Source organism: Brachypodium distachyon, chromosome 4 (genome assembly GCF_000005505.3).
Source record: "Brachypodium distachyon strain Bd21 chromosome 4, Brachypodium_distachyon_v3.0, whole genome shotgun sequence".
NCBI lineage: Eukaryota > Viridiplantae > Streptophyta > Magnoliopsida > Poales > Poaceae > Brachypodium > Brachypodium distachyon.
This window is the reverse complement of record NC_016134.3, coordinates 4,734,128-4,757,961: the sequence shown is the minus strand read 5'-3', so window position 1 is coordinate 4,757,961 and position 23,834 is coordinate 4,734,128. Positions and strand designations below refer to the sequence as shown.

General features: G+C 40.3%; 4 protein-coding genes across 7 annotated transcripts; all 4 read left to right on the top strand.

Moving 5' to 3' along the window:
* The first annotated feature begins 396 nt into the window (after positions 1-396).
* LOC100835039 (DNA (cytosine-5)-methyltransferase DRM2) lies at positions 397-5,777 on the top strand. The gene is made up of 8 exons (XM_010238895.3): positions 397-641; positions 1,816-1,929; positions 2,022-2,130; positions 2,221-2,267; positions 2,362-2,520; positions 3,333-3,432; positions 3,523-3,614; positions 3,693-5,777. The coding sequence occupies exons 1-8, from the start codon at positions 636-638 to the stop codon at positions 4,830-4,832; spliced, it is 1,767 nt and encodes a 588-aa protein (XP_010237197.1). The 5' UTR covers positions 397-635; the 3' UTR covers positions 4,833-5,777.
* A 6,064-nt stretch (positions 5,778-11,841) lies between these two features.
* Positions 11,842-17,660, top strand: LOC100825229 (putative glutaredoxin-C14). 2 transcript variants are annotated; one of them, XM_024462717.1, is made up of 2 exons: positions 11,842-12,399; positions 17,073-17,660. In XM_024462717.1, the coding sequence occupies exons 1-2, from the start codon at positions 12,135-12,137 to the stop codon at positions 17,135-17,137; spliced, it is 330 nt and encodes a 109-aa protein (XP_024318485.1). In that variant the 5' UTR covers positions 11,842-12,134; the 3' UTR covers positions 17,138-17,660. The 2 variants fall into 2 exon arrangements, with proteins under 2 accessions (XP_024318485.1, XP_024318486.1); XM_024462718.1 differs by lacking the exon at positions 17,073-17,660 and adding an exon at positions 15,882-16,505.
* On the top strand, positions 13,943-18,783 carry LOC100822774. 3 transcript variants are annotated; one of them, XR_002965929.1, is made up of 4 exons: positions 13,943-15,288; positions 15,882-16,328; positions 18,006-18,068; positions 18,502-18,783. XR_002965929.1 is itself a non-coding variant. In XM_010238894.3 (2 exons), exons 1-2 carry the CDS (start codon positions 14,689-14,691, stop codon positions 16,239-16,241), a joined length of 960 nt encoding a protein of 319 aa, XP_010237196.3. In that variant the 5' UTR covers positions 14,635-14,688; the 3' UTR covers positions 16,242-16,505. The 3 variants fall into 3 exon arrangements, 1 of the variants encoding a protein (XP_010237196.3); XR_002965928.1 differs by lacking the exon at positions 18,006-18,068; XM_010238894.3 differs by lacking the exons at positions 18,006-18,068; positions 18,502-18,783 and having other exon boundaries at positions 14,635-15,288; positions 15,882-16,505.
* Positions 18,784-22,546: 3,763 nt separating this feature from the next.
* On the top strand, positions 22,547-23,482 carry LOC100821839 (putative glutaredoxin-C14). The gene has a single exon (XM_003575691.4). It carries the CDS (start codon positions 22,836-22,838, stop codon positions 23,145-23,147), a length of 312 nt encoding a protein of 103 aa, XP_003575739.1. The 5' UTR covers positions 22,547-22,835; the 3' UTR covers positions 23,148-23,482.
* Positions 23,483-23,834: the final 352 nt, after the last annotated feature.

Genomic DNA, 23,834 nt, shown 5'->3' with positions numbered 1-23,834 from the left:
TAGTTAAAAAATGTACTAAATCCGGATGGAGTATCTTTTTGTAGACTATTAATTTCATACGAAAAAAATATTAATTTCTATTACTACAAGTAACTATTAAAGTTTGACAGTCAACAAAATTTATTTCATAGCAAATAATATCTTAAAACAAAACTGATTCCTACCAACCATCTCCACAGTTATGGCAAGAAAGAGCGGTGGAAAATGTCGACACATCTTCCACCCTCTCTCCTCCCACTTGCCCTGCCCAGGGATTTGCGCTGCGCACAAGAAATCTGCGGCCGTTCTTGTGTGCAGCGCAAACACGCACGCTAGAAAGCTCTGTCCGGCTCCGATGACACCCGTTTCTCTTCGGGCGACCACTTCCCGCACTAAACGAACACAGTCTCTCCCTCGCACCGAATCCTGAAAGCCGGGACCCACCAAGCACAGCCTCGCATCGGCGGAAGCCTCTGTGTCTTCCCCGTCCCCTTCCCCTCGTCTAAAGGGGGGCAACGACCGCCGTCGGGCAGCCATTCCCCTCGCCTCCAGCTCCGCCTCGCCCACGCTGCTGCTCTTCCGAGTGCTCTTGGGGGCGCGGACGAGGGCGCCCGCGCGAGGGGGAAGAGGCAGTGAGAGAAGGAGGCGCGTCGACAATGGTGGTAAAGCTCTCCTCTCCCTCCATCCTCTGTGTCTGCCGCCGTTTCATTTAGATCATAGGGTCTCGGTTCTTGAATTCGCACCTGTGCCCCCTGTTCCAGTGAAGCTCAGACCTCGTTTTAGTTCTTCTTCGCTCAGACCTCCGTCCCCGATTTGGTCCGCATGTGGGGTTTTTGGGCAAGAAACTGGGTCGATGGTTTGTGGATCGAAAAATACCCCCTCCCCCCCTCTCCTCGATGCGTTCTAGACACTTTAGATGAATCCGCAGTGTTGATCTCGCCATATAGCACTGGTCAGACTTGATGCTGCATTGGGCTGGTTACTCATGCTTTGGGATCACTTTGCTTTCGTTTCTGCATTTTTTGTACTGTACTTCGATCATGTGTTAGGATTTACTAATTACATGGTTTTAGTTTATGCAATGGTCCACTTTTATGGCTCAAAATTCTTACTTCTGTTGGACAGTTCATGCATTTGAGCATCATGGTTCTCTTTATACCTTCTGGTGCCTTAGTTTTATATCTTTTAACCATGTTTTCTCAACCTCTTCCGATACTTAGCTTGGATAAGGATAATTGCTTGGATTTTTTTCTTAAGCTTGAAGTTGTACTTGTGTTTTTTGTTCGTATGGACTTGCATTGTTGATCCATTTGATATAAGCGTCATCAAGCCACGTTGCAGTAATGCCTGTCTGGTTAGTCTTAATCCAGGTGACATAATGGGCAAACCTGTTCAATCTAACCACCATTTTATATTTACCAACCTGCTCGCTTGCCTCCCTTCAAATTCTGTTATGCTTGTTATGCATAATCTCTTGTAACGATCCCAGAGAACTATATTCCTGACATGTCAAAGCTGGCACACTTAAGTTAGTTAGACGCGTCGATACCTGGAAATTCAAGTTTCTAACTGTACTGGTATATATCTTGTTGTGACAGGAATGGAGGGGTTAAAAAATATATGTTTTTATCTTCTTTCTCCTTGATATGTTCTATACTCTAGAATTGAATGCGACTGTGCTGATTTTGCGATACAGATTTTTATTGTGATACCATGTGGTGGTTATGGGCTTGTGGGGCAAAGAATTTTTGTGCTTGCTTTATTTTCTTTTCTATACCGCATTTGCTGTGAGCTTGCTTTCAATATTGATTGAAATGTGCTCAACTCATGCCACAGGACTGTATTAGCGATAGCGACGATAGTGCCAAGTTTGAGTGGGAAAGTGATAATGAGGCTGAGCCCTCGTCAGCTCCAGTGTTGAGGAACTTTGATGCTCCTGGCCCGTCCACGGTATGGCAAGTAGTAAATGATATAAAATCATATCTTTCAGTACATAAGCTATTCAGGACATAATGTTTGTTTGTTCATGCAACTGTCTAAAGGATGCTAATGGGTGGGCTAATGGGGATGCACCGTCTACTTCTTTAGTTGAGGAATATGTGGGAATGGGTTTCCCAAAGGAGATGGTCCTGAAGGCTATCAAGGAGATTGGTAATACTAAAGTGATCAATTTTCATTTATTTGTTCTTGTTTGTGTTTGCACTTTGCACCTTCTGTTTCAACCGATGCTTTTGCTTTCAGGGCATAATGATGCAAACGCATTGCTCGAACTTCTCCTCACGTACAAGGTATTTGTCATGTGCTTGTATTACTGAGTTTATTTTACATGCTCTGCGCATGGTGGGAAGGACTGGAAGTTACAATCGCTCATGTGAAATGCAGGTACTAGGTGAGGACCCTACAGTGGGTAACTGCTCTACTTTGGGCTGTGCACCCCAGAGTGTTGAAGATGACGATGATGGTGATCTTGATTCTGAAGACTGGGATGACGAAGATGATGCTGATGGTGGGGAGCCCAATTTTGATAGTTCTGGTGATGAGGTAGATGATTCTGTATCCTCAGCTTGATAATTGGGAATTCTTTGATTATATGTAAGACGATATATGGGAATTCTGCCTTGTTGGTCTGTTTAATTTGTTTTTAGTAGCTGGTATGAAATAACTCTGGGTTATTTCAACTGAAGGGTGGTTTCTTAGTTTAAGCCCTCGAATTTTGTTCATAAGAGACATTTTGATTGGATAATTTTGTATGCTGCGAATGGGAAATCCGGAGCTACACAATCAACAATCACTTTCACGATTTATGTGATCATGATGATTCAGCAAATTTAGTTCTATTTAAGCACCACTCATTTTCTTTTTAGCTATGCATTTCAATATTTATTACAAGACTTTGAGTTAAAATGCTAAGAGTAAATCATATTGCTAGTGTAGGTAGCTATGCCAAGTGTAAGCCATGAGCCATATGTATTACTCCCTCTGATCCATAATAAGTGTCTCAGCTTTAGTACAACTTTGTACTAAGTTAGTACAAAATCTGAGACACTTATTATGGATCGAAGGGAGTACTATATTATTGTCATTCCCAAACATTGGAGAATGACAAGTTGAGTTCCTAAGTTATCTCATTGATTTAATTCTTGATCATTTCTTTCTCTTGTTTCTTGGGTAGTCCATGCTATTCATTTCTTGAGCAGTAATGTGCCGTAGCCTCCCTTATTTTCCTTGCCTCGTATCGTAGGCATCACTGCAGTTTTATGTCACTATTTATGTGTAGCCATTCAGTTATCATAAACGACAGTGAGATGTAGCAAATGCATCCTAATATGTGTTGCTGCTGTGTTTTTGTGTAGGATTTTCTACAAGAGATGTCAGAGCACGACAAGAAGATCAAGTCCTTAGTGGATATGGGCTTTCCTGAAGATGAATCAAATATGGCTATTGTTAGATGTGGTCTGCCTCTATTATGGATTATTACTTTATTAATCATGCTTTGATGGAAACTGCATCTTATGCTGTATATTTTTCATTGAATTTTTCTAGGTGTGGATGCCGCTCTCACTGTATTAGTTGATTCGATCTATGCATCACAGGCTGCAGGGGATTGTAATTCTAGGAACTCATCTCATCATGAGGTATTGATTATACATTTGAATAAGAAAACTGTTCATTCTTTTATTTGATGCAATGACATGAGATTTGTGTATATGCAGGTGTGTGATTCCTTTGGAGGGAGAAGAAACAAAAAAAAGAGGAAGCAATATGGAGGTGGAGCACAAGGAAATCGACCTTCTGAGTGCCATGAAGAACTTATGCCTCTCCCTAATCCGATGGTTGGGTTTAGTCTGCCTACTGCAAGGCTACCTTCAGTCAGTAGAAGGCTTCCCAAACAAGCTACTGGACCTCCTTTTTTCTATTATGAAAATGTGGCCCTAGCTCCAAAAGGCGTGTGGACAATTATTTCAAGAAACCTATATGACATCGCGCCAGAGTTTGTGGATTCTAAGTACATGTGTGCAACTGCCAGGAAAAGAGGTTACGTCCATAATCTGCCAATTGAGAACAGGTCACCTCTCCTTCCCCTCCCTCCAAAGACCATATTTGAGGCCTTCCCTCATTATAAGAAGTGGTGGCCTTCATGGGACCCAAGAAGACAGCTCAACTGCGTGCAGACATGTGTGTCAAGTGCTAAGTTGACAGAGCGGATCCAATGTGCTCTTGCAAGGTCAGGCGATCCACCACCTCTACATGTGCAGAAATATGTCATGCATGAGTGTAGGAAATGGAATCTTGTCTGGGTTGGCAAGAACAAGGTCGCTCCTTTGGAGCCTGATGAGATGGAATACCTACTTGGTTACCCAAGGGACCACACAAGGGGAATCGGCAAGACAGCGAGGTACAAATGTCTTGGCAATTCATTCCAAGTTGATACGGTTGCTTACCATTTGTCAGTTCTGAGGGACATATTTCCCAATGGCCTGAATGTGCTCTCTTTGTTCACCGGTATTGGAGGAGGAGAGGTAGCTCTCCACAGACTTGGTATCCACATGAAGACAGTTGTTTCTGTAGAGATTTCTGAAGTGAATAGGAGGATTTTGAGGGGTTGGTGGGATCAGACTCAGACAGGCACATTGATTGAGATTCCTGACGTGCAGTCTTTCACTAGTGATAAAATTAGATCATTCATTCGAAGATTTGGCGGCTTTGACTTGATTATCGGGGGAAGCCCATGCAACAACCTTGCCGGCAGCAACCGCCACCACCGAGATGGCTTGGAGGGCGAACACTCTTCTCTGTTCTACCACTACCCCAGGATTCTGGATACTGTCAAGGATGTTATGGCGGGGATGTAGCCTAATTATCGAAGTGCCTGTTTTATCATTTAGTAGTTATCTTTAGTAACAACAACTTGATCTAAAGTTCAAACACTGGGTTCATGAGGATGTTTATCTGGGAGACAGATCACATGAACCTTTAGCAATATAATTTGTTGTTGTTCTTGTTAACTCATTTAGAATATTCTCATCTTTATTTGAAGAAAGTGTACCTGGTCCCTTCAGCTCTTTTCAGGGTCTAATTTCATTCTCAACTCCAAACTTGTTTACCTGACATCACCAACTCTCAGAAACAGGTACTAAATGTGAGTCTGGATTATTTTTTTCATTAGCCTGATTTATACTGATGTATGTGAACTGAGAAAAGAGCAAGAAGCTCAGAGTCAAAACAAATAACTGAGGAGAAGATGCATGAGCATAGTTCAAAGAAGGGTTTTCTGCCGGGAGGCGCTTTGGATGATATGTTCGACTGCAGTAGATTTATGTCGTGCCATTTTCAACTCAGAAGGTGGGCTGCGGCTTCGGAGTTGATCAAAAGGAACAAATCCCAATTTGATGAACACTAACATGACCACGTGGTCTGATTGTTCAAGATGGCAGATTATATTATTTTTTTTCAGTACTTCGCGACCGTGATATACTTGCAATGTTGCTCTAATGTAATACTGCAGTTCCAGTACAAAGGATACTTGTGACAACATTTTGGATTTTTGAAGTATCATCTTTCAATGAATTCCTTTTCTGGTGATTTCACTGGAGTAACTAAAACATGGGAAGATTTGATACCGCTGCAGTTCCTGTTGACTGAAAAAAGGTGAAGTCATGAGAATGTTGCTTGGTTGCTGCTCCAGAATGCATTACTTTTTGCCATTGGGTTTCATATCTATTTGCTAGCAACTTGTAAAGCAAACTTGTATTTGTTAGCTTTTCTGTGGGTATATATACAGCGACAACTGAGAATTATCTGTTTCAGGTCTGTAGTTCATTAAGATTGGGTGTGGGTTCTGAATTTGTGACAGTGCCTGGTAGGTTGCATGCCTGCCTGGTGCCTTGTACATTTATGTATCTTTCTTTTGGTTCCAGGTTCCACCATTTGTTTAGGGAGGCAATGGAAAGATTTGGATTTTGCCAGACATAATTTTTAGTGAGCAATCTAGCAGGTTAATCTTGGATATATTGATTCATAGTTGAATTGTAGAATAGCAAGTTCCTGTTCAAAGCAACTGTCATGGTTTGAGATATATTTTTAGGTCCCTTAGATTCATAATTGCTACTACTGCTTTTTAACTGTACCATTAGTTGTGCTATTTAGTTGATCAAATCTCCAATTGTCACAGGGACTGCTAGGACTTCCCTTGCTGTGATGATAGATCCTCAGAAACTTCAAGCGCAATTTTATAAGACAAAGAGTAAGTTTAGTTTTGGTCACTTTCTTCCTTCTAATTTGTAGGAACATGCCTTGTTCTTCTATGGAAATTACTGTTGAACCTAGTAGTCAGGTCAAAAGTCGAAGCTTGTCTCATATAGTGATTCACTAATATCCAAATTCTAATCAGTGATAGACCAACAAATCTCGCCATGTACAAGCCTTACATTGTGCCTTGCTTGTTCCGTTGAGCTGGACATGGCATACAACTGTTTGAATTGTAGAAATTGCTATAGTGAAACCAAACATTGCTGAATTTGCACATTGCGTAAGTACACAATATTATGAGTGGAGTTTTTGCCCGGTCAGGCACTCGAGTGACAATCAGGTCCAGCGGGATGCATGAAGTAATAACTTATTATTATTATTATTATTATTATTATTATTATTATTATTATTATTTTCCAAACGATGAGTGCATCTAGTACTAGTGGGTGCCAGATCGTATATATATGTACAGACTTAGTGGGCTGTAGTTTGTTGGCTGGACCATTAATTGGACATGTAGGAATTCTAACTTATTTGAATAGGCTATTAATCAGGTAGGAATTCATGATGCTTTTCTGTTCGATCACCTCGTCACTACACTGCAAAGAGGCCCAGAAGGTTACCGATGGTGGACAGCCTCAACATGGACCTGATTGTTCCATCTACAGGGTAAGCAGGTCTCCTCTGTTACATTCAGCATGACCCATTCTGGGCTAAAAGAAATTGATGTTCTTGTCGTTGCAGGTTGGGTGATGTCGAGAAGGAAGGTCTGTGGCCAAACCCCTCTGGTTGTGCAGCATTGGAGGAGCTTCAATCTGCTACCCCTTATTAGGAGGCAGGCTTGAAGAGCCGGTCCACTAGTTGGTCCATGCTACGTGAGAGGTCCTTGCCCGATGGCTGCGCAGGGGACTCCTGTAGGGTGGAGGTCAGTGGAGGGAGCAGAGGCCTCATAGGTTGCCAGGTATTTCACCCACGACACATTGACGAATGCATATTTCTATGCTAGGTTTTTTTACGTACACCCATATTTCTATGCCAGTTAGTTCTGTTTGATACTCTCTCTCATGATTGTGGCAACTGGCAAGTGGCAACCCATCAGTTTTTCCTGCTTGCTATTTGATTTCTGTACTCATTAACGTACATTACGTGGATTGCATTATATTTTGGGATGAGTTAGGCATGGAGATGATAGATTGATGCAGGAAGCTGGTATCATCTTTTGAAATCTGGATCAATTCTCCAACCCGTGATTTTGCTGGGGAGAGTTCTGGTGTTGTGTTTATGCAGTAGGTAATTTCGATCACTTAATGTTTAATTAATGGTTTCTGATCTGTTCTGCTGAAGACCAAGGACCAAAACTAAAGTCTGTCAACAGTCGAGCCATTGATAATTAACCTTTTCCTTCTGTTTGAGCGAACCTCTTTTTTCCGCGCAGACCTTGATATATAGAAACCGGCTCTTATAGACATTTGTAACTCTGTATTCTTATTGAATCTGCATTTCCCCTGCTGTTTCAGTCAAAAAAGAAATGTAAACATTGTGCATGTAAATCAATATGTCATATAAAAAGAGATGTGTGGATAACATAGTTCAAGGGCATTCTTTCTTTTAAAAGGGGCATTCTTCATCTAATAGGCGTCAACTTCTGCCTCCAGTGTGCAAATTGGATTACATCCTTAAAAATGGGTAGGATGCAAGTGAAAGGTTAGGATTAGATGAGACCACTAGTTAAACATGCCTGGTTTTGTTTCCAGGCAAAGCATCTCTCATCCTTATCAAAGAATAAACTGGCACAGCCTGGTCTTCCACTTTCACCAGTGGCATATGATCCTCTTAAGTGTCAGCACAACAAGGTTGGCATATAGCAGCAATGTAGGGCTATAGATTAGGTCTTGTGATGCACATATCAAAGAATCATAATTAAGCACACACAGTATTATTTATTTATCTGAACACATACTACTCAAATGTACGCTGTCACACATCTTGTACTTAAGAGAAGATGAGGAAATCGAGATAAAAAAAGCCCTTAGCTATGTCTGCGACAAGGACTAAAAATGTACGCACAATGTAGTGGCTAGAACTGGTCCAAGTACACGTCCTGTTAAACTCATGCAAACATCATAGTTTCTGTTGTTTTGTAGTGAAGTGCAGCATAGATTTGATCAGAAGAGGTAAACTACACATTGTTCTTTCTAGTAAATTACAGCATGTATTTTATGTTAAGAGGTAGCCTACACATCACTCGTGTAGGAGCCAAGGCCAGCCCTTGAGAAGGTGAGGAGCCAAGAATTAATGAAGAACCATGTGATTCTTGAGGAGCTATGGAGATTGCTCTACAGAACACTAGCTTTATTTTCCAGGTGAAGAGTATCATGGCAGATCTAGATAAGCATGTCTCTATCAAGATATGTATCCATCCTTATGTGCTTGGACGTGCCAGGCTGTTTGCGTCATGCATCAAAACAGGAGAAAAATATATAAAAGAGGATGAGATAATATATACTTACTTTTTTGCAGATGCCTGCAACACCCTACATGTAGCAACTGTGTGGTGCCACCACAAGCAGCATTTCTTTCTATCTGAACTTTCCTTGCTTCAGCAGAGTTTTGTTCTAGGATAGATTCGGTGAGGATGTCAAATAGAAAACTAGGACTGCACGGTCGTCGGCATCGTGGCGCCTCATATCTAATATGCCAGGCCAACGATGATGACAGTGATGGAGGATCACAAAGCAGAAACTACTAAATCTGCAGAGGGAAAGCAGGCAAGTTGGACAGATTCTGTGCCTACAGATACGGGTAGTGTGGGTAATGAGACCTCCATGGATGCTATTCTGAACAAGTGGTGACATAGCCGGTTGCCAGAATTTAGATACCAGATCAGTACAGTAGGTGGTTTCCCTACAAGCAAAGCATTCTCCGTACTATATGGGCATCTCGCATCGTTGTCGACACGTTTCTTGTCGTCGCCCACATGTTTTTGGTGGCAACACCTCGTGCAAGGTTGTTCATCAATATCTGCAACGACGTACTGAACTATTAGCAATTGATCCTGATGGAGTATGCATGTATAGTATGGTATGTGATTTTGATTTTCCTCAGTGAAGTGATTGTGAGTATCTTCACTGTTATGCTTTAGTTCCTTCTTCTTTTTTCTCGTTGGATATGACCAAAGGATAAAAAGAAGAGAGAAATCTTAATAAACCTGCCTTGTAACTTCATGATGAAATCTCCCCATTGACTTGACCTTCATGATAATATGAGTACATACACCTCAGATGATGAGTTTCACAGACCTTCTCTTCCCGAATTCAACCTGGTGCACTAACTGGTCTTAACATTATCGGGGAAATCTATTTTCACCCATTAATTAGTACTTTTTACTGCAAAACGATACCCCTCAATAATTTGTTATATATTTGTTTGAGAAACATGGCATTTGGCTCCCGGGATCTATGGATCCCAATTTTTGGGGGAAAAGAAAAATCATATTTTTAAGTTTTAAAAAATTCTGAATTTTTTCTCCAGGTTTACATAGATGGAAACTATACACTTACAAACTTTCGTGAAGAAACATGTTAATTTGTGATCAGTAAAAAAATAACAAATTTGTATGTTTCAAATAGGTCTACATTTTACTATTAGAGATTTACAAATTTGTTAAAAAAATTACAGATCGCAAATTAAGGCAGTATAGATTTCATCAATGTTTACACTAGATCCTTTTTTCAGAATTTTTTAAAACTTAGAAATATAATTTTCATTTTTCTCAAATAGTGCGATCTCGGAAGCCAACACTGTTTGTTCGCTGAGCACTGCCCTTTCGTTAAGTCAGAAAAAAGATACCATTAGAGCCCACGCTAACTAGTCCCAAATGTGGGGTGACACCATTGTATACTGGTTGTCAGGTGGCCTAATAAACTCCACAATACCTCAAAAGTCATGAATTGGCATCTCTCGTCAGGTAAGTCTTATATTGTTGAAATGTCTATGTTCGTTACCTTCCGGACTACATATAAAGTAGAAGAAGGAGAGTGAAACACCTCTTGGTGTAGTAGTGTAGTTGTGAGTGCATGACTCCATCCACCAGGGTTTAAATCCTGGTGTTCAGGATTATGCTGCATGAGTCTCCCTTACAGTCTTTCTATAAAAAGTATAAAGGAGATGAAAACTACTAACTGAATCCTATTAGAGACAAGTGCACAACTGCGCATTACCCATCTGAAGTCGGGTTTGAGCCTAATGTTCAATTCACCCTCTGTAATACTGCTTGTACATAAAGCACCCCTAAACTCGAAAGAAAGTTGGTGACACAAAAGCGCCAATTTTTAAGATGACAAAGTGTTTACATATGTGGAAGAGAAAATCATAACAGCAGCAGATACAGAAGCAATAATTAGGGATTGGAATCAAAGGTAAAAATAAATGGAAAGTATTATTGAAAGAATATAAAAATAGAGAAACCATAACAAATTGGACATGAGAAGAAATAGGAATAAAACAATACCAGTAAAATGAAGATAATGACAAAATTTTAAAAAGTAAGATTTTGAAATCTTTTACTGAAAAATGTAATTAGATGATATTAACCCAATGATAGTATGTTACCTCATTTAAGAATTCACGTTACCTATTTAATAAGTTTATTTCATATTTTACCTCTCTAACATGGGACATCTACTTCGTAGGTCAATCTAATTTGTCAAGACCATGGGCAGTCACAAAATACTAGGAACTAATTTTAGGATTTTCCATACTAATTAACTTTAAAATATCATATATATCCCCTGTTTTAACTCCAAATTCAATGATATTTACATAAAAAAATCATAGGGTTATAGCATACGTTAGTTTTAAATATATTCTTTTCCCCAAACCTCCTACTTATATTCTACATTAATTATATACACAAATTTGGGTTTGGTATGTAATAAAATTGAATCTAATGTAATTTGAAGTCCTCCACAACTTTAGTTCAATTTCAGTTATAGTTGCCCCTCCAAAAAAATTCTAAAACTATTCTGCAATATACTAAAAAAATGTCAAATTAATTACCAGATTATTGTTACGATTGAATTTTACATAACTAAAAATATTTTAGTAATCAATTTAACTTTAATCCGATCTTTCATCCTCAACAAAATCCTCAAATTATATAAACCAAATTTTATGGCAAGGAATTCTAAATTACACCAAAGGAATTTATTTGAACTTTTAATTCAAATTTAAATAAAATTTGCACAATGAATGTGGAATATTGAACACAGATTAACCAGCCAAATCCATTCAAAACCAAGAATCACGATGCATGCCCATAGGCATACATATGAGATATGCCCTCTAGGTCAACACAAAAGTTATTCAAATATTCTTTGGTCCCCTATTGATCAAAAGACGGCTTCAGGGCATTATATATCCAAATTGATCTCTTGCATGCATATATACCAATCTGCTTTCACGATTAATTCTATTCTCGTCGATCCAAGTCAAAGCCTTGCTTTGTATGCATGCATGGTCCTAGCTACGTAGGAAAAGCTTTCACAATTTTTCCAGAAACATGCAAAGTACAACACACATACTGGTTTGTTCCAAACACTTCCTACCTGCACTTGTTACATATTCCAGCTTCCGCAAAAAAAAAGAATAAAAGGATACATATATTCCAAATTGTGAAGGAAATCCTAGTATAGATTTTCAACACCTTTTGTATAGCTCTATAAAAAGGAATTAAGCCGCAAGTTGTGAAGGAAACCATCCAAGTTTCTTGCACAATCATATCTCACTAGCAAGAACTAGAAATAGCTACCCAAAGGTTAGCTCTAGGGTATTTCAAAGTTCCCTACAATCAAAACACACTTATAGATCGAGTTTCGCACACAATTGAACATTAGAAGGCAGATCGAATGGACCGCGTGATGAAGCTGGCGTCGGAGCGGGCAGTGGTGATCTTCACCCTGAGCTCCTGTTGCATGTGCCACACTGTGTCGTGCCTCTTCTGCGACCTCGGGGTCAATGCTCTAGTGCACGAGTTAGACAATGACCCTAGGGGAAAGGAGATGGAGAGAGCCCTCCTCAAGCTTCTCGGCAAGGGCCCGCCTGTCCCGGTAGAGTTCGGCGGCGGGAAGCTAGTCGGTGGGACGAGCAAGATCATGTCTCTGCATCTCGGTGGTGAGCTCGTACCTATGCTAGTTAACAAATATATGTGCACATTTCAAGTGTACAACTTTTCATAGTTGCATTGCTCTAGCTAAATGACACGAAGTAATGAAAATGCCAGAGTACGTGCATGCACATTCGCGTTATTGTATGCCCATGAGACACATATACATCTGGTCTTGCCGCAATTGAAGAATTATTGCAATCAAGTATGTGCGTGTCACTATCAATCTTACCGATCCTAATATATGATCTTTCAAGGATGCCAACCAAGGTTGAGACCCTGGCTACTTGTCCACGACAGATTTAACACTAAGGCCAGAAAGCCTTCCGCATAAAACCCTACTTTTATATGCATCCTAGCCTAGGTGGCCACCTCATACATCCATATGTCGATGGCTGGTCATTGAGTGGTAGGTCTTGTGTTCATCCTGCAAATGAGAGTCACGCGGATATATAGAGTCGGCGATCAACGTTGAAGACAAGAAAGATGGCGATATATCTAGGTATAGACGGAGGTGGATGCCTTGACGTAAAGTCAATGAAAGGTGGACGACCGCTTTACGTCAGGGAACTTACTTCCGATTTAGACCCCCTCGGCCCTTGCGGAAGAGTAACGGCTCTACATTTATCTTACTTTGTTAAATTGCAAGGTAATACAAGAACACATAATAGCCATAGTAAGGTAAAACAAAAGAAGATAATAGTCATGAACATCAAATACTCATGTACTAGCAGCCAATCGAGCCTTTGAAAATACTTCCTCCGATCCATAATAAGGAGTTTTAGTACACAATTGTATTATATTTGTACTAAACTTCAACACTTATTATGGATCGGAGGGAGTATGAACCAAAAAAGTTTTTTTAAGAAACAATGATACAAAATCAAAGAGCACAATCATGGGAATCCTATATTTTATTTGTTAGTTGCCTTAGGTGTGGAATTTGTTGCCTATGTGTGGGATTCATTGGCTCTTGCGATCCATATGGAGAAAAAGGATGTCTAGTTGTGAATGAGGGGATGAACCATCCAAACTGTAATTAATAGATATTAAATATAGAGTATATAGATATAAATGTGATATTAAATAGTACAAGAATTATCCTCAAACATTAACTTGGATACAAACCAACGCATGTTTTCTTTGACAGGCAGAACAACAACAAAAGAAAACTACACTTTTATACTCACTCTTTCCCATGTTAAGTAAGTGACTCAAATTTGTCTAAATATGAATGTATCTAAATATAGAGTATATAGATATAAAGTGATATTAAATAGTACAAGAATTATCCTCAAACATTAACTTGGATACAAACCAACGCATGTTTTCTTTGACAGGCAGAACAACAACAAAAGAAAGCTACTTCTCCCGATCCTAAATTGTTGCCGAAATATTACATGTATCTAGACTTTTTTAAGTATAGATACGTTCATATTTGGGCAAATTTGAGTCAAGAATTTAGGATCAGAGGGAGTATATTTTTATACTCCCTTCGTCTCATATTAAGTGACTCAAATTTAAATATGAATGTATCTATGCTAAGAAGCGTCTGGATACATGTAATAGAAAGTATGGGACGGAGGGAGTACTGGCTGCTGTAATACTAAGGCTGGTCATAGTGGGAGTAACAAATGTGGTAACATAAGTGCCAACTAACCAAATTTGGTGATGTGGCATCTTATTAATGAGGAGAGAAAAGTTTGTGATAATTAGATATGTTACCATAACATCACACAAACCAAAGTAAGATGAGTCTACAACCTAATAAATGACACAATGCATGACACCATATATATATATATTACTAGTTTACTACCCACTATGGAGGTAGTAACTTAGGTAGTGTTTGGTTCTATAGCGAGGTGGAATGGAACGGAACGGTTCTATTCTTATAGGAATGGAATGTAATGGAACGGTTTTACTTTTCTATATCCTAAGAATCAAACATTTAGATCACTGGTTCTATTTGGAACCAACTCATTCTTACATTTTTGAGGAATGAGATGGTTGGCATATTGAAGGAATATTTCCTTTTGAGATCATCCTTAACTTTTGGAACCAAACACAGGAATCATCTTTTCTGTGTTCTAAGAACCCAACACGAAAATCATCTTAACTTTTGAAACCTTAACTTTTGAAACCATTCCATTACACTCCGGTTCGTGTTCTCAGCCAAACACTGCCTCTTCAAAGTAACAAATACAGTACTACCGAAGAAAAGTTACTTCGTAGATCTCTTCTCAAAGCGGCACTCCCCGTCGCCGGCGGCCGCCAGAACCTAGTCTGTCCAGCCAATGCCGGCGGCACCGGCCGCCGCCTCCTGGCGCCGGCATGCCTCCTCCACGCCCAGAGCCCTCCTCTTCCTCTTCCCGGCTCTCATCCTCCTCCTCCTGGTCCTCTCCAGAGCCCCAGATCTCACCTTCTCCCCCACCACTCCCGCCGCCGCCCCACCCCGCCCCCTCCTCTCCGCCCCCTTCGACTGCTACGCCTCGCCGCAGGCCTCGCCGGTCTTCGCCGGCCTCGTGGAGGGCGTGCCCCGCCCCTTCTTCTACTCCCTCGCCGACATGGGCTCCCTCCCCGACCGCCCGCACAGGAACATCGCCCGCCTCCTCAAGGGCAAGCGCTTCCGCAAGCCCGACATCTCCGAGACCATCCAACAGCTGCTCGGGGGGAAGCTTTCCGGTGAAGGCGGGGTGGTGGTCGACGTGGGCGCCAATGTCGGGATGGCGGCTTTCGCGGCGGCCGTCATGGGCTTCCGGGTCGTCGCTTTCGAGCCCGTCTTCGAGAATCTGCAGCGCATTTGCGATGGAGTGTACCTCAACAGGGTGCAGGACAAGTTGGTGGTGTATCATGCTGCGGCTTCTGATCGACTTGGGAACATCACAATGCATAAGGTATTTAGAGGATCCTGTATGCTTCGGGTTGCTCTAATTGCAATTTTCATGCATCCTAGTAGTAACAATTAACAAGGCCATTGCATCATTCTTGGAAGGATCATGGACTGACCACATAAATACATGTCAAGTATATAGACTTAATAAGTCTGAATGTTTCCTGTTCCTTAACAGTTTAGTTTTCCATTGATTTACTTCCTAATTGGAGCGTTTATAAATGGAAATTGCTTTGTTCTTTGAGTTGAGTAATAAATAGCCATATTTTTTTTATACTAAGCGAGTGACCAGATATGGCACTTTTGAGTTCAGAAATGGAAATTTCTAGCTAGTTGCAGTGAAACTCATTCTGGCTAAGGTTCTAATTTCCTGATTTGCCTGTTGCTCTTTTGCTAATGCCGTCAAATTTTCAAATTATCATGCAAACATACATGACATAAATAAAATCACACAAACATGCCCCAATTTACAAATTGGACTTGTTCGTTCATATGAGAGTCACACTCTGGAATCTCAGATTGCTTTCTCTGATTCAGATAATACTTTTATTGTGCTTACTCGACAGCTGCCTTAATGTGAGTGTTCTGATAATGTAGGTTATTGGACGACTTGACAACAGTGCTATATCTGCAACTGGTGCAAAGTTAGCATTCAAATCTAATGAAGAAATTGCTGTCGAAGTTGCTACAATCCCATTGGACGAAGTCATTTCGGATACTGAGCGAGTGGTTATGATCAAAATTGATGTTCAAGGTTGGGAATACCATGTTCTGAGAGGTGCATCAAAGTTGCTCTCAAGGAGGAAAGGTGAAGCTCCCTACCTTATATATGAAGAAGATGAGCGCCTACTGCAGGCGAGCAACAGTAGTGCACAAGAGATAAGGGCATTTCTTGGTAATGTTGGTTACAATCACTGTACGCGGCGTGGCACGGATGCTCACTGCACAAAAGAATAGACAGATGATTTTTGTGTGGTACTTCGACGCTCCTAAGCTGAGGATTGTATATGAACATTTTAACAGTCAGATAGGATATGCTGAACTGTAAGTTTCCCCTTATCCCAGGCAGCAGATCAGAGGTTCAGATACTTCATGCATATCGTTTTTTCCCAAATTCAATGTGCCCTTTCGGTTCTTTTAGGCTAGTATGTTGATTGCTGGATCGTGTAACATCACATGTTATAGATGCTTCGTAATGACATTTTGGCACATGCTTGTTCCGATTAACTCTATGTTTGTACTGTCAGTCTGAAACTCTGAATGGAGATCCTCTAAGTAATGAAACTTCAATGATTATGATCTAAGATCAATGATTCAATGCTAATTCTAAGCATCCTTAATCATATGGAACTTTTAAGGATTTAGGGTGTGTTTGGTTCTTGCCCATCTATGCCCTATCGATTTTTGCCAACCATTGGCTAGCCAAAAAATTGGTTGAGGATTTCTTGCCCCTTGGTTTGCCAAAAAGTTTGCAAGATGTGTGAAGAGGGATGTGACATGGTTGGCAAGATTCTTTTGGCTACCAAATGTTTGGATACCAACCAAACAAAGACCAAAATAATGTAGGTTGCCAATTTTTTGGTAGGGCAAATTTAGGCATGAACGAAACACACTCTTAACTCCTTTTTTTGGTGTTTGAGGATCTGCGAACCTCTATTGTCCCACTGACATATGGGTTAAATTATCTTGTTTTTTGTTTCTTTTGCTCTTTTGAAGCATGTACATATATTTTGTTTGAAGGTGAATAACCATCAATTTTATTCCATCTATGTTATGTGCTTCTCATAGCCATAAGGCTTGGATACGGTGGAGTTTCTTGCTGGCAGGTTATCAAGAACAATCTCCTCCAGTGAATTGAATGTGACCCGATGACCTGTCATTGCCATGGCCCAGTGTGGACAGTTGGACACCAGTCATAGGAACAAAATCAGATCAATTGACAGGACAAATGGCAAAAGCAACTTAGAAATAGCCAAAAGATCGATGAACCCTCCATGTAAACAACATTTGTAAGTTCTGTAAGAAAATCTGAAAAGAAAGGTGTGTATAACATAGAAACCACCCTTTTGTAAGAACTCCAAGAGCAAGAAAACCTTTTTTTTTATAAGTCAGTTGTGAAAAAAATGTCATATCCAGGCTAGGTAATATTTTACAAGTAACCAATGAAATTTCTCAATCAAACTCATTAGCACTTGGAAGATACGGAGTATGGAATTGAGAGACATCAAAATCGATAGTAATGACATATTGTAGTAATTTTTTTCATTCCTTTGCAATGGTGATGTACTTGAAATGTTGCTCTAGTTAGATCTCTTGTAGTGTTACTTATGGGCTCCATCATTAATTTGACCTTTTTGAAGTATATCTTTCAATTAATCCTGTTTTCTGGTGAGTTCATCAGAGTAACTAAAACATGGGAAGATTTGGCATATTGAACCCTGTTCAAAATTTTCCTTTGCAGTTCCTGTTGACTGAAAAAAGATAAGTCGTGAGGGTGTAGCTTGATTGCTACTCCAGAATGCATTCTATTTGCCAGTGGCTTTCAATATCTATTAGCCAGCTACTTGTAAAGGAAACTTTTATTGCTTTGCTATGCATATTTTTGTACACTGACAACTGAGAACTGTTTATTAGTTCCGACTAGTTATAGCGGCTGGTATGTTCTGAGCATTTCAGAATTTCAGCATTTAATTTTTGGATATATCTTTCCTTTGTTTCCAGAATTTCAGCATTTGCTTGGTGACGCAATGGAAAAAATTCTGATTTTGACAGACATAATCCTTAGTGAGAATTCTATCAACTTAATTCATTTTTGGACATATTGATTCATAGTTGAACTGTAGAATAGTGGGTTCCTGTTCAAAGCAATTGTCATGGTTTGAAATATAATCTCAGGTCACATTGATGAGTTCATAGCTCTATCCTAGCTAGTTTTGGTCGATACTCTATTTCTCGCAATTGTGGTAACACATCAGTTTTTTCGGCTTTCTATTTGGTTTATGTATTCTAACGTACAAAATGAGGACTGCATTGTATTTTGAGATGAGTTAGGTGGGGGAGATGATATATTAATGCAGGAAGCTGATATGATCTTAGTTGATCTTTGCACCTATCCTTTAACCTGTAGTTTGCTGGGGAGAGCAATTTGTTTAACAGAAATTGCCAGTTGAGCCTTCTCAGCCCTCCATCTCTCTTACACTTGGTAGCTTTGTCACAGGATGGCATATCCGGTCAGGGCCGCACATGCTTGCTGGAGTGCTTATCCCATGGCTGCAGGAATTGCTCGGAGCCAGATCAAGCAGAACTTTGCCCCAATGTCAATAAGTAATCTCTATGTTTATTAGGTGTACTTTTTTTTTTCCTTTCCAGCATGTACAATATGGTGTAATTATATCAAATATTGTATGATTTCTTAGATGAGATAGAAATGCAAATATGGAAATTTGAAATGACAGTGTAAATATGGCTTTCTTGATCCACATTGTTTTTTGCTTCTTTGCGGGAGTGTTCCCGACCAGTTATATATCTTTTCAGTTTATTGCTAATTTGTGAGCCCTTTTCTTGTTGCTAATTAAGTGAGACTTCTTGTTACATATATCGCGGTTCTTGTCAGGCCACATACTGATAGGTGGATGCTCAATTTTCTGCAGGTTAGTTCCACAGATTTCATTATCTAAAAACAATCCATAGATTTAATAGGAGCAGCAGCTATCTCTTCTTCATTTTTGCCAGCTGCAACATACATCAGGGTTTAGGGATTTAGCAACGTATCCCATGGAAGCAGGTGCGTAGTTAATTTACAAGCCTCCAACTCTGTAATCTTGGTGTTGTATCAGTTGTAAAATCAAGATGGGATGACAGACACGAAAACTGTACTCAAATTAGCTCCAAGAAGAGAGAGACAGACATGAATAATAGTGAAGGCCCGAATGAGAATCTCAGAATTTCCTGAGAAGGTAGGAAGCATGCAACCATTGAGACTCCCTGGAGCAAGAGCAACCTAAACAGCACCCTCCACCCCTGCTCTCCACTAATATCAAATGCACTGCACAATAGGGATGCAGCTTCTAGACCATTTCGAGGCAAAAATGTAACAATTTTTACATGAGTAAAAAGGAAACCCGGGATTGTTTTGAAAAGGAAAAAGAAAACACTGCAATAATCAGAAATTCCAAGGCAGAAAAATGAAAATAGTTTCTGGAAACATAAAAATGCTCCAAAATTAATTTCTACAGACGTGGATATTCGAACAAGGCAAACAAATGACACTTAGGAAAAAAAATATGTCAGAAATATTCTGAAAACTTGGAAATTTAAGCAAACTCGAACATTCTTGTAAATTCACCATATTTTTTGAATTTCTTGGTTTTATATTTCTCAATTATTTAAGGGCTTCCCCTAATTTTTTCTAATCTTATAAATAGTGTCACTATAAAAAAGCCTTTGTTTTATCCTACATGATGTTTCTCTTTTCAACTCTAAACTTATTTGATTCTCTGCTTGATGAACCTTTGTTTCTACAAACTAAAATAAGTCAATAGCCAAGGGATCGAAAACTTTTTCGTTTTTTCTTCCTGAATGAACCTTTTTTTTTCTTCTGTGCAAACCTCGACACTCAAAATGTTACTGTTCTGGTTTGGAAGGCCAGGGACCAAAACAATAGTTGGTCAATGTTTTTTGAACAAAATTGTAAGGGAGACACCTAAAGTATAAATAGGAAACTAAATTGGCATACATAACTGAGGGGTCAAAAACTTGTTCAGTTTTCTGCTTGAACGAACCTCTTCTCCTTCTGTGCGAACCTCGACACTCAATCTGCTCTTGCAAACATTTGTAACTCTGTCTGAGTGTCTCTTATTGAAATATGCATTGCTCTTTCTGTCTCGTTAAAAAAAAGAATATAATTCCTCTTACTGAATGTGGTTAACATGCTTCTTCACATGTCTCCGAACCAATATATCACATCAAGAAAGGATTCTCGGAACATGAAAAATGTGGGGATAACATAGCTCAGGGGCATCATTCACCTAGTAGGCGTCAACTTCTACCGTCAGCTAGTGTGCAAATTGGATTAAATCCTTAAAAAATGGATTTTATGCGTGTCAAAGGTTCGGATCAGATTAGGGTTTCAGATGATTACTTAGAAGGCATCGCTCTCATCCTTATCAAAGAATAAACTTGAATTGCTTGGTCTTCCACTTTCACTAATGGCACAAGATCCTCTTAGGTGTCGGCATATTGCAGCAATGTAGCTAGGTTAGGTCTTGTCTTGCACTTCCACGTGTCGAAGAATCATAATTAAGCACACACAGTACTGCTTCGAACAAATACTGCTCAAATGTTAAAAAAATGTTAGCTATGTCCACGGCAAATTGAATTCCAAATATAGGGATCGAATAATGCAGTGGCCAGAACCGCTCCAAATACCCGCAATGTGTCTCGGTACTTTAGAGGTATCTCAACCAACTGCCGTTGGACGTGACTTTGTGATTCGCGCCCCGTGCATCCAACTGCCATGATTTTTAAAAGCATTTAATGTTTAAAGATTCGTGCACAAAGGGTACATCTGACGGTTACCTTGATAGGTGCAGATCACCTCTGCTTTGCATGTACACTTGTTGTTACACTCATCAAACATCAGAATATTTTGTTCTTGTGTAATGAAGTGCAGTACAAGATTTGATCTGAGGAGGTAAACACCAAACAATGTTCTTGCAGGAGCCAAGGCTAGCCCTTGAGAAGGTGAGGAGCCAAGAATTGCTGAAGAACCATCAGATTCCTGAGGAGCTATGGGATTGCTCTACACAACACTGGCATGCATTTTCTTTCCAGGTGAAGAGTATAATGGCAGATCTAGAGGATAAGCATGTCTCTATCGAGATAGATATCCCATTCTGGTCTGCGTCATGCATCAAAACAGGCGGAAAAGATACACAAAAGATGAGATGATATATATCTTGCAGAAACATTCTGCAGATGCCTGCAACGCCATACATGTTAGCAACTGTGTGGTGCCACACGCAGCATCTCTTTCTCTCAACTTTCCTTGTCTCAGCAGAGCTCTTTTGTAGGATGGATTCGGTGAGGATGTTGAAAGGAATTCACGGATTGCGCTGTGGTCGGCATCGCGGCGCCTCATATCTGGTACGGCCAGGCCAACGATTATGACGGCGATCGGGTTCGCAAAGCAGAAGCAGCAGCTAAATCTGCAGAGGAAAAGCAGGCAAGTTGGGCAGATTCTGTGCGTGCCTAGAGATTAGGGCAGTGTGGGTGATGAGAGCTCCATGGATGGATGCTCAGGATTTAGAAACCAGATCAGCTAGCTGGTAAGAATCGGTTCCTTACAAGCAAAGCGTTCGCCGTACTGTATGGGCATTCCACTTCGTTGTCGACACCGCCTTTTGGTGGCTGAGTAGCATTTTTGAGGCTGGTAGAGAGTGCAGGATTTCACCGTTCCAAGTTCGTAGCAATTTATACTGAATTATTAGCAATTTATACTGATGGGATATGTATGGTACTATGCGATTTTGCTTTTCCCAGTATGATTGTGAGCAGCTTCTCTCCTAGCATGCTTTAATTATTTTCTTTCTCTCCTTGCATATGACCGAAGAATCAAGAATAAAGAAGAGACAACTCTTACAAATCCGCCGTGTAATTTTATAATGAAATCTCCAATTGAGTCGAACTTCATGATAATATGAGTACACCTCAGATGATCAGATTCATAAACCAGAGCTTCTTCCCTTCCCTGATTTCAACCTTGTGTACTGATTGATCTTTATCTTACACTAGGTCACGTAGAATCAGAATATGTGTGTCATTGACCTCCATTAGTTGAAATTAATTAGTATGTTCGACCTCCGAATTGAATAAGTCGACTTTAAGTTCTCCTTGTTTGTCTGTACAGCTAGCACACAGCTTGACCAGACAAATCCATTTCAAAACAAGAATCATTCTACTCATAGGTACACACACAATGCAATATTTCGCTCTAGGCAAGCACAAATATTATTCCAATATTCTTTGGGCCCCTGTTGATTAAAAATAAACGGCTTCAGGCTACAGCAATCTGCTTAAGGGATTGATTTTATTCTCATCGATCCAGGTCAAAGCCTTGCTATGTATGCATATGCTGTGCATGCATGGTCCTAGATTGTACTTGTAGGAGCTTTCCCAATTTTTCGAGAAACATCCAAATTAGGTACACCTGCATGTATACATGTTAAAGATAGCTTGCCACAACCACACCATGCACACTGATCTGTCCAATCACTCACTTCATGATCTTGCTTGCACTGGATACACATTCCAACTTGTGAAGAGACCCTAGTATAGATATCAACACCTTTTGTAGCTCTATAAAAGGAAGCGCGCCTCCCCTTTGTGCTATCAAACCATCCAAGTCTCCATATATTCCCAGAAGATCAACTATAGAGCAACTCAAAGGCTCTTGGGCATTTCAAAGTCAATTTCCTCCAATCCACTCAAGGCAAGCTAGCGTGCAGAGATTAATTTCCACACAAACATTGTACATTACAAGGCAGATCATCAATGGACCGCGTGATGAAGCTAGCGTCGGAGCGGGCTGTGGTGGTTTTTACCCTGAGCTCCTGCTGCATGTGCCACACTGTGTCGCGCCTCTTCTGCGACCTTGGGGTGAATGCTCTAGTGCATGAGCTAGATCAGGACCCTAAAGGCAAGGAGATGGAGAAAGCGCTCCTCAAGCTCCTCGGGAGAGGTCCATCTGTCCCGGCAGTGTTCATTGGTGGGAAGCTGGTCGGTGGGACGAACAAGGTCATGTCTCTGCATCTTGGCGGCGAGCTGGTCCCTATGCTGAGAAATGCAGGTGCCCTCTGGCTGTAGACCCATGGACCGGAACACCGGTTTATAGAGACCCTACTCTGAGGTCTCTTCAAAAATAAATTGAGGTGGAAGAATGTGGCGATTTCAATTTTCCTAGAACATCATATATAATGGCCTAGTTTGCGTTGAGCAGGTTTTTTCAATCCTGTTTTGACAATGACAAGGTTTTATCTAGCTCACTAGTAGTGAGCAGTGGGGTGCATGGTTTATGCATGGCTTCCTCTTGTGTAATCCCTTTTTTATGTTTAATTTCTGTTGTAGCTCCCGGCGATGTGTGCATGTCTCATTTTCCCACGAGCTAGTTAATAAATATATGTCCTCATGTCTACTATCAATGCTTTGTGCACATTTCAAATTTACAATGTTTCATAGTTGCATTGATCATATAATATATATCATAGTTGGCAGTTAACACTCAGTAACAGAAGTGTCTGTGTACGGATACATGCACATCAATTCGATGTGCCCATAGAAAATTATTGCACTGAAATGAACTTAGCTTAAAGCTGCGCGCATATAAAAAATTATACACTATATTAATATGGTCTTTCAAAGGTGCAAGACAAGGTTAACTAAGATCTCTTCTTCTTTTCAAGAATGCAACGGGTGCATCTTCAATTAAAGAAGGACTTGGCCAGAAGGCTAGTTACAACGCTGCATAGCAGCTACAACGCAACGAGGTGGCTA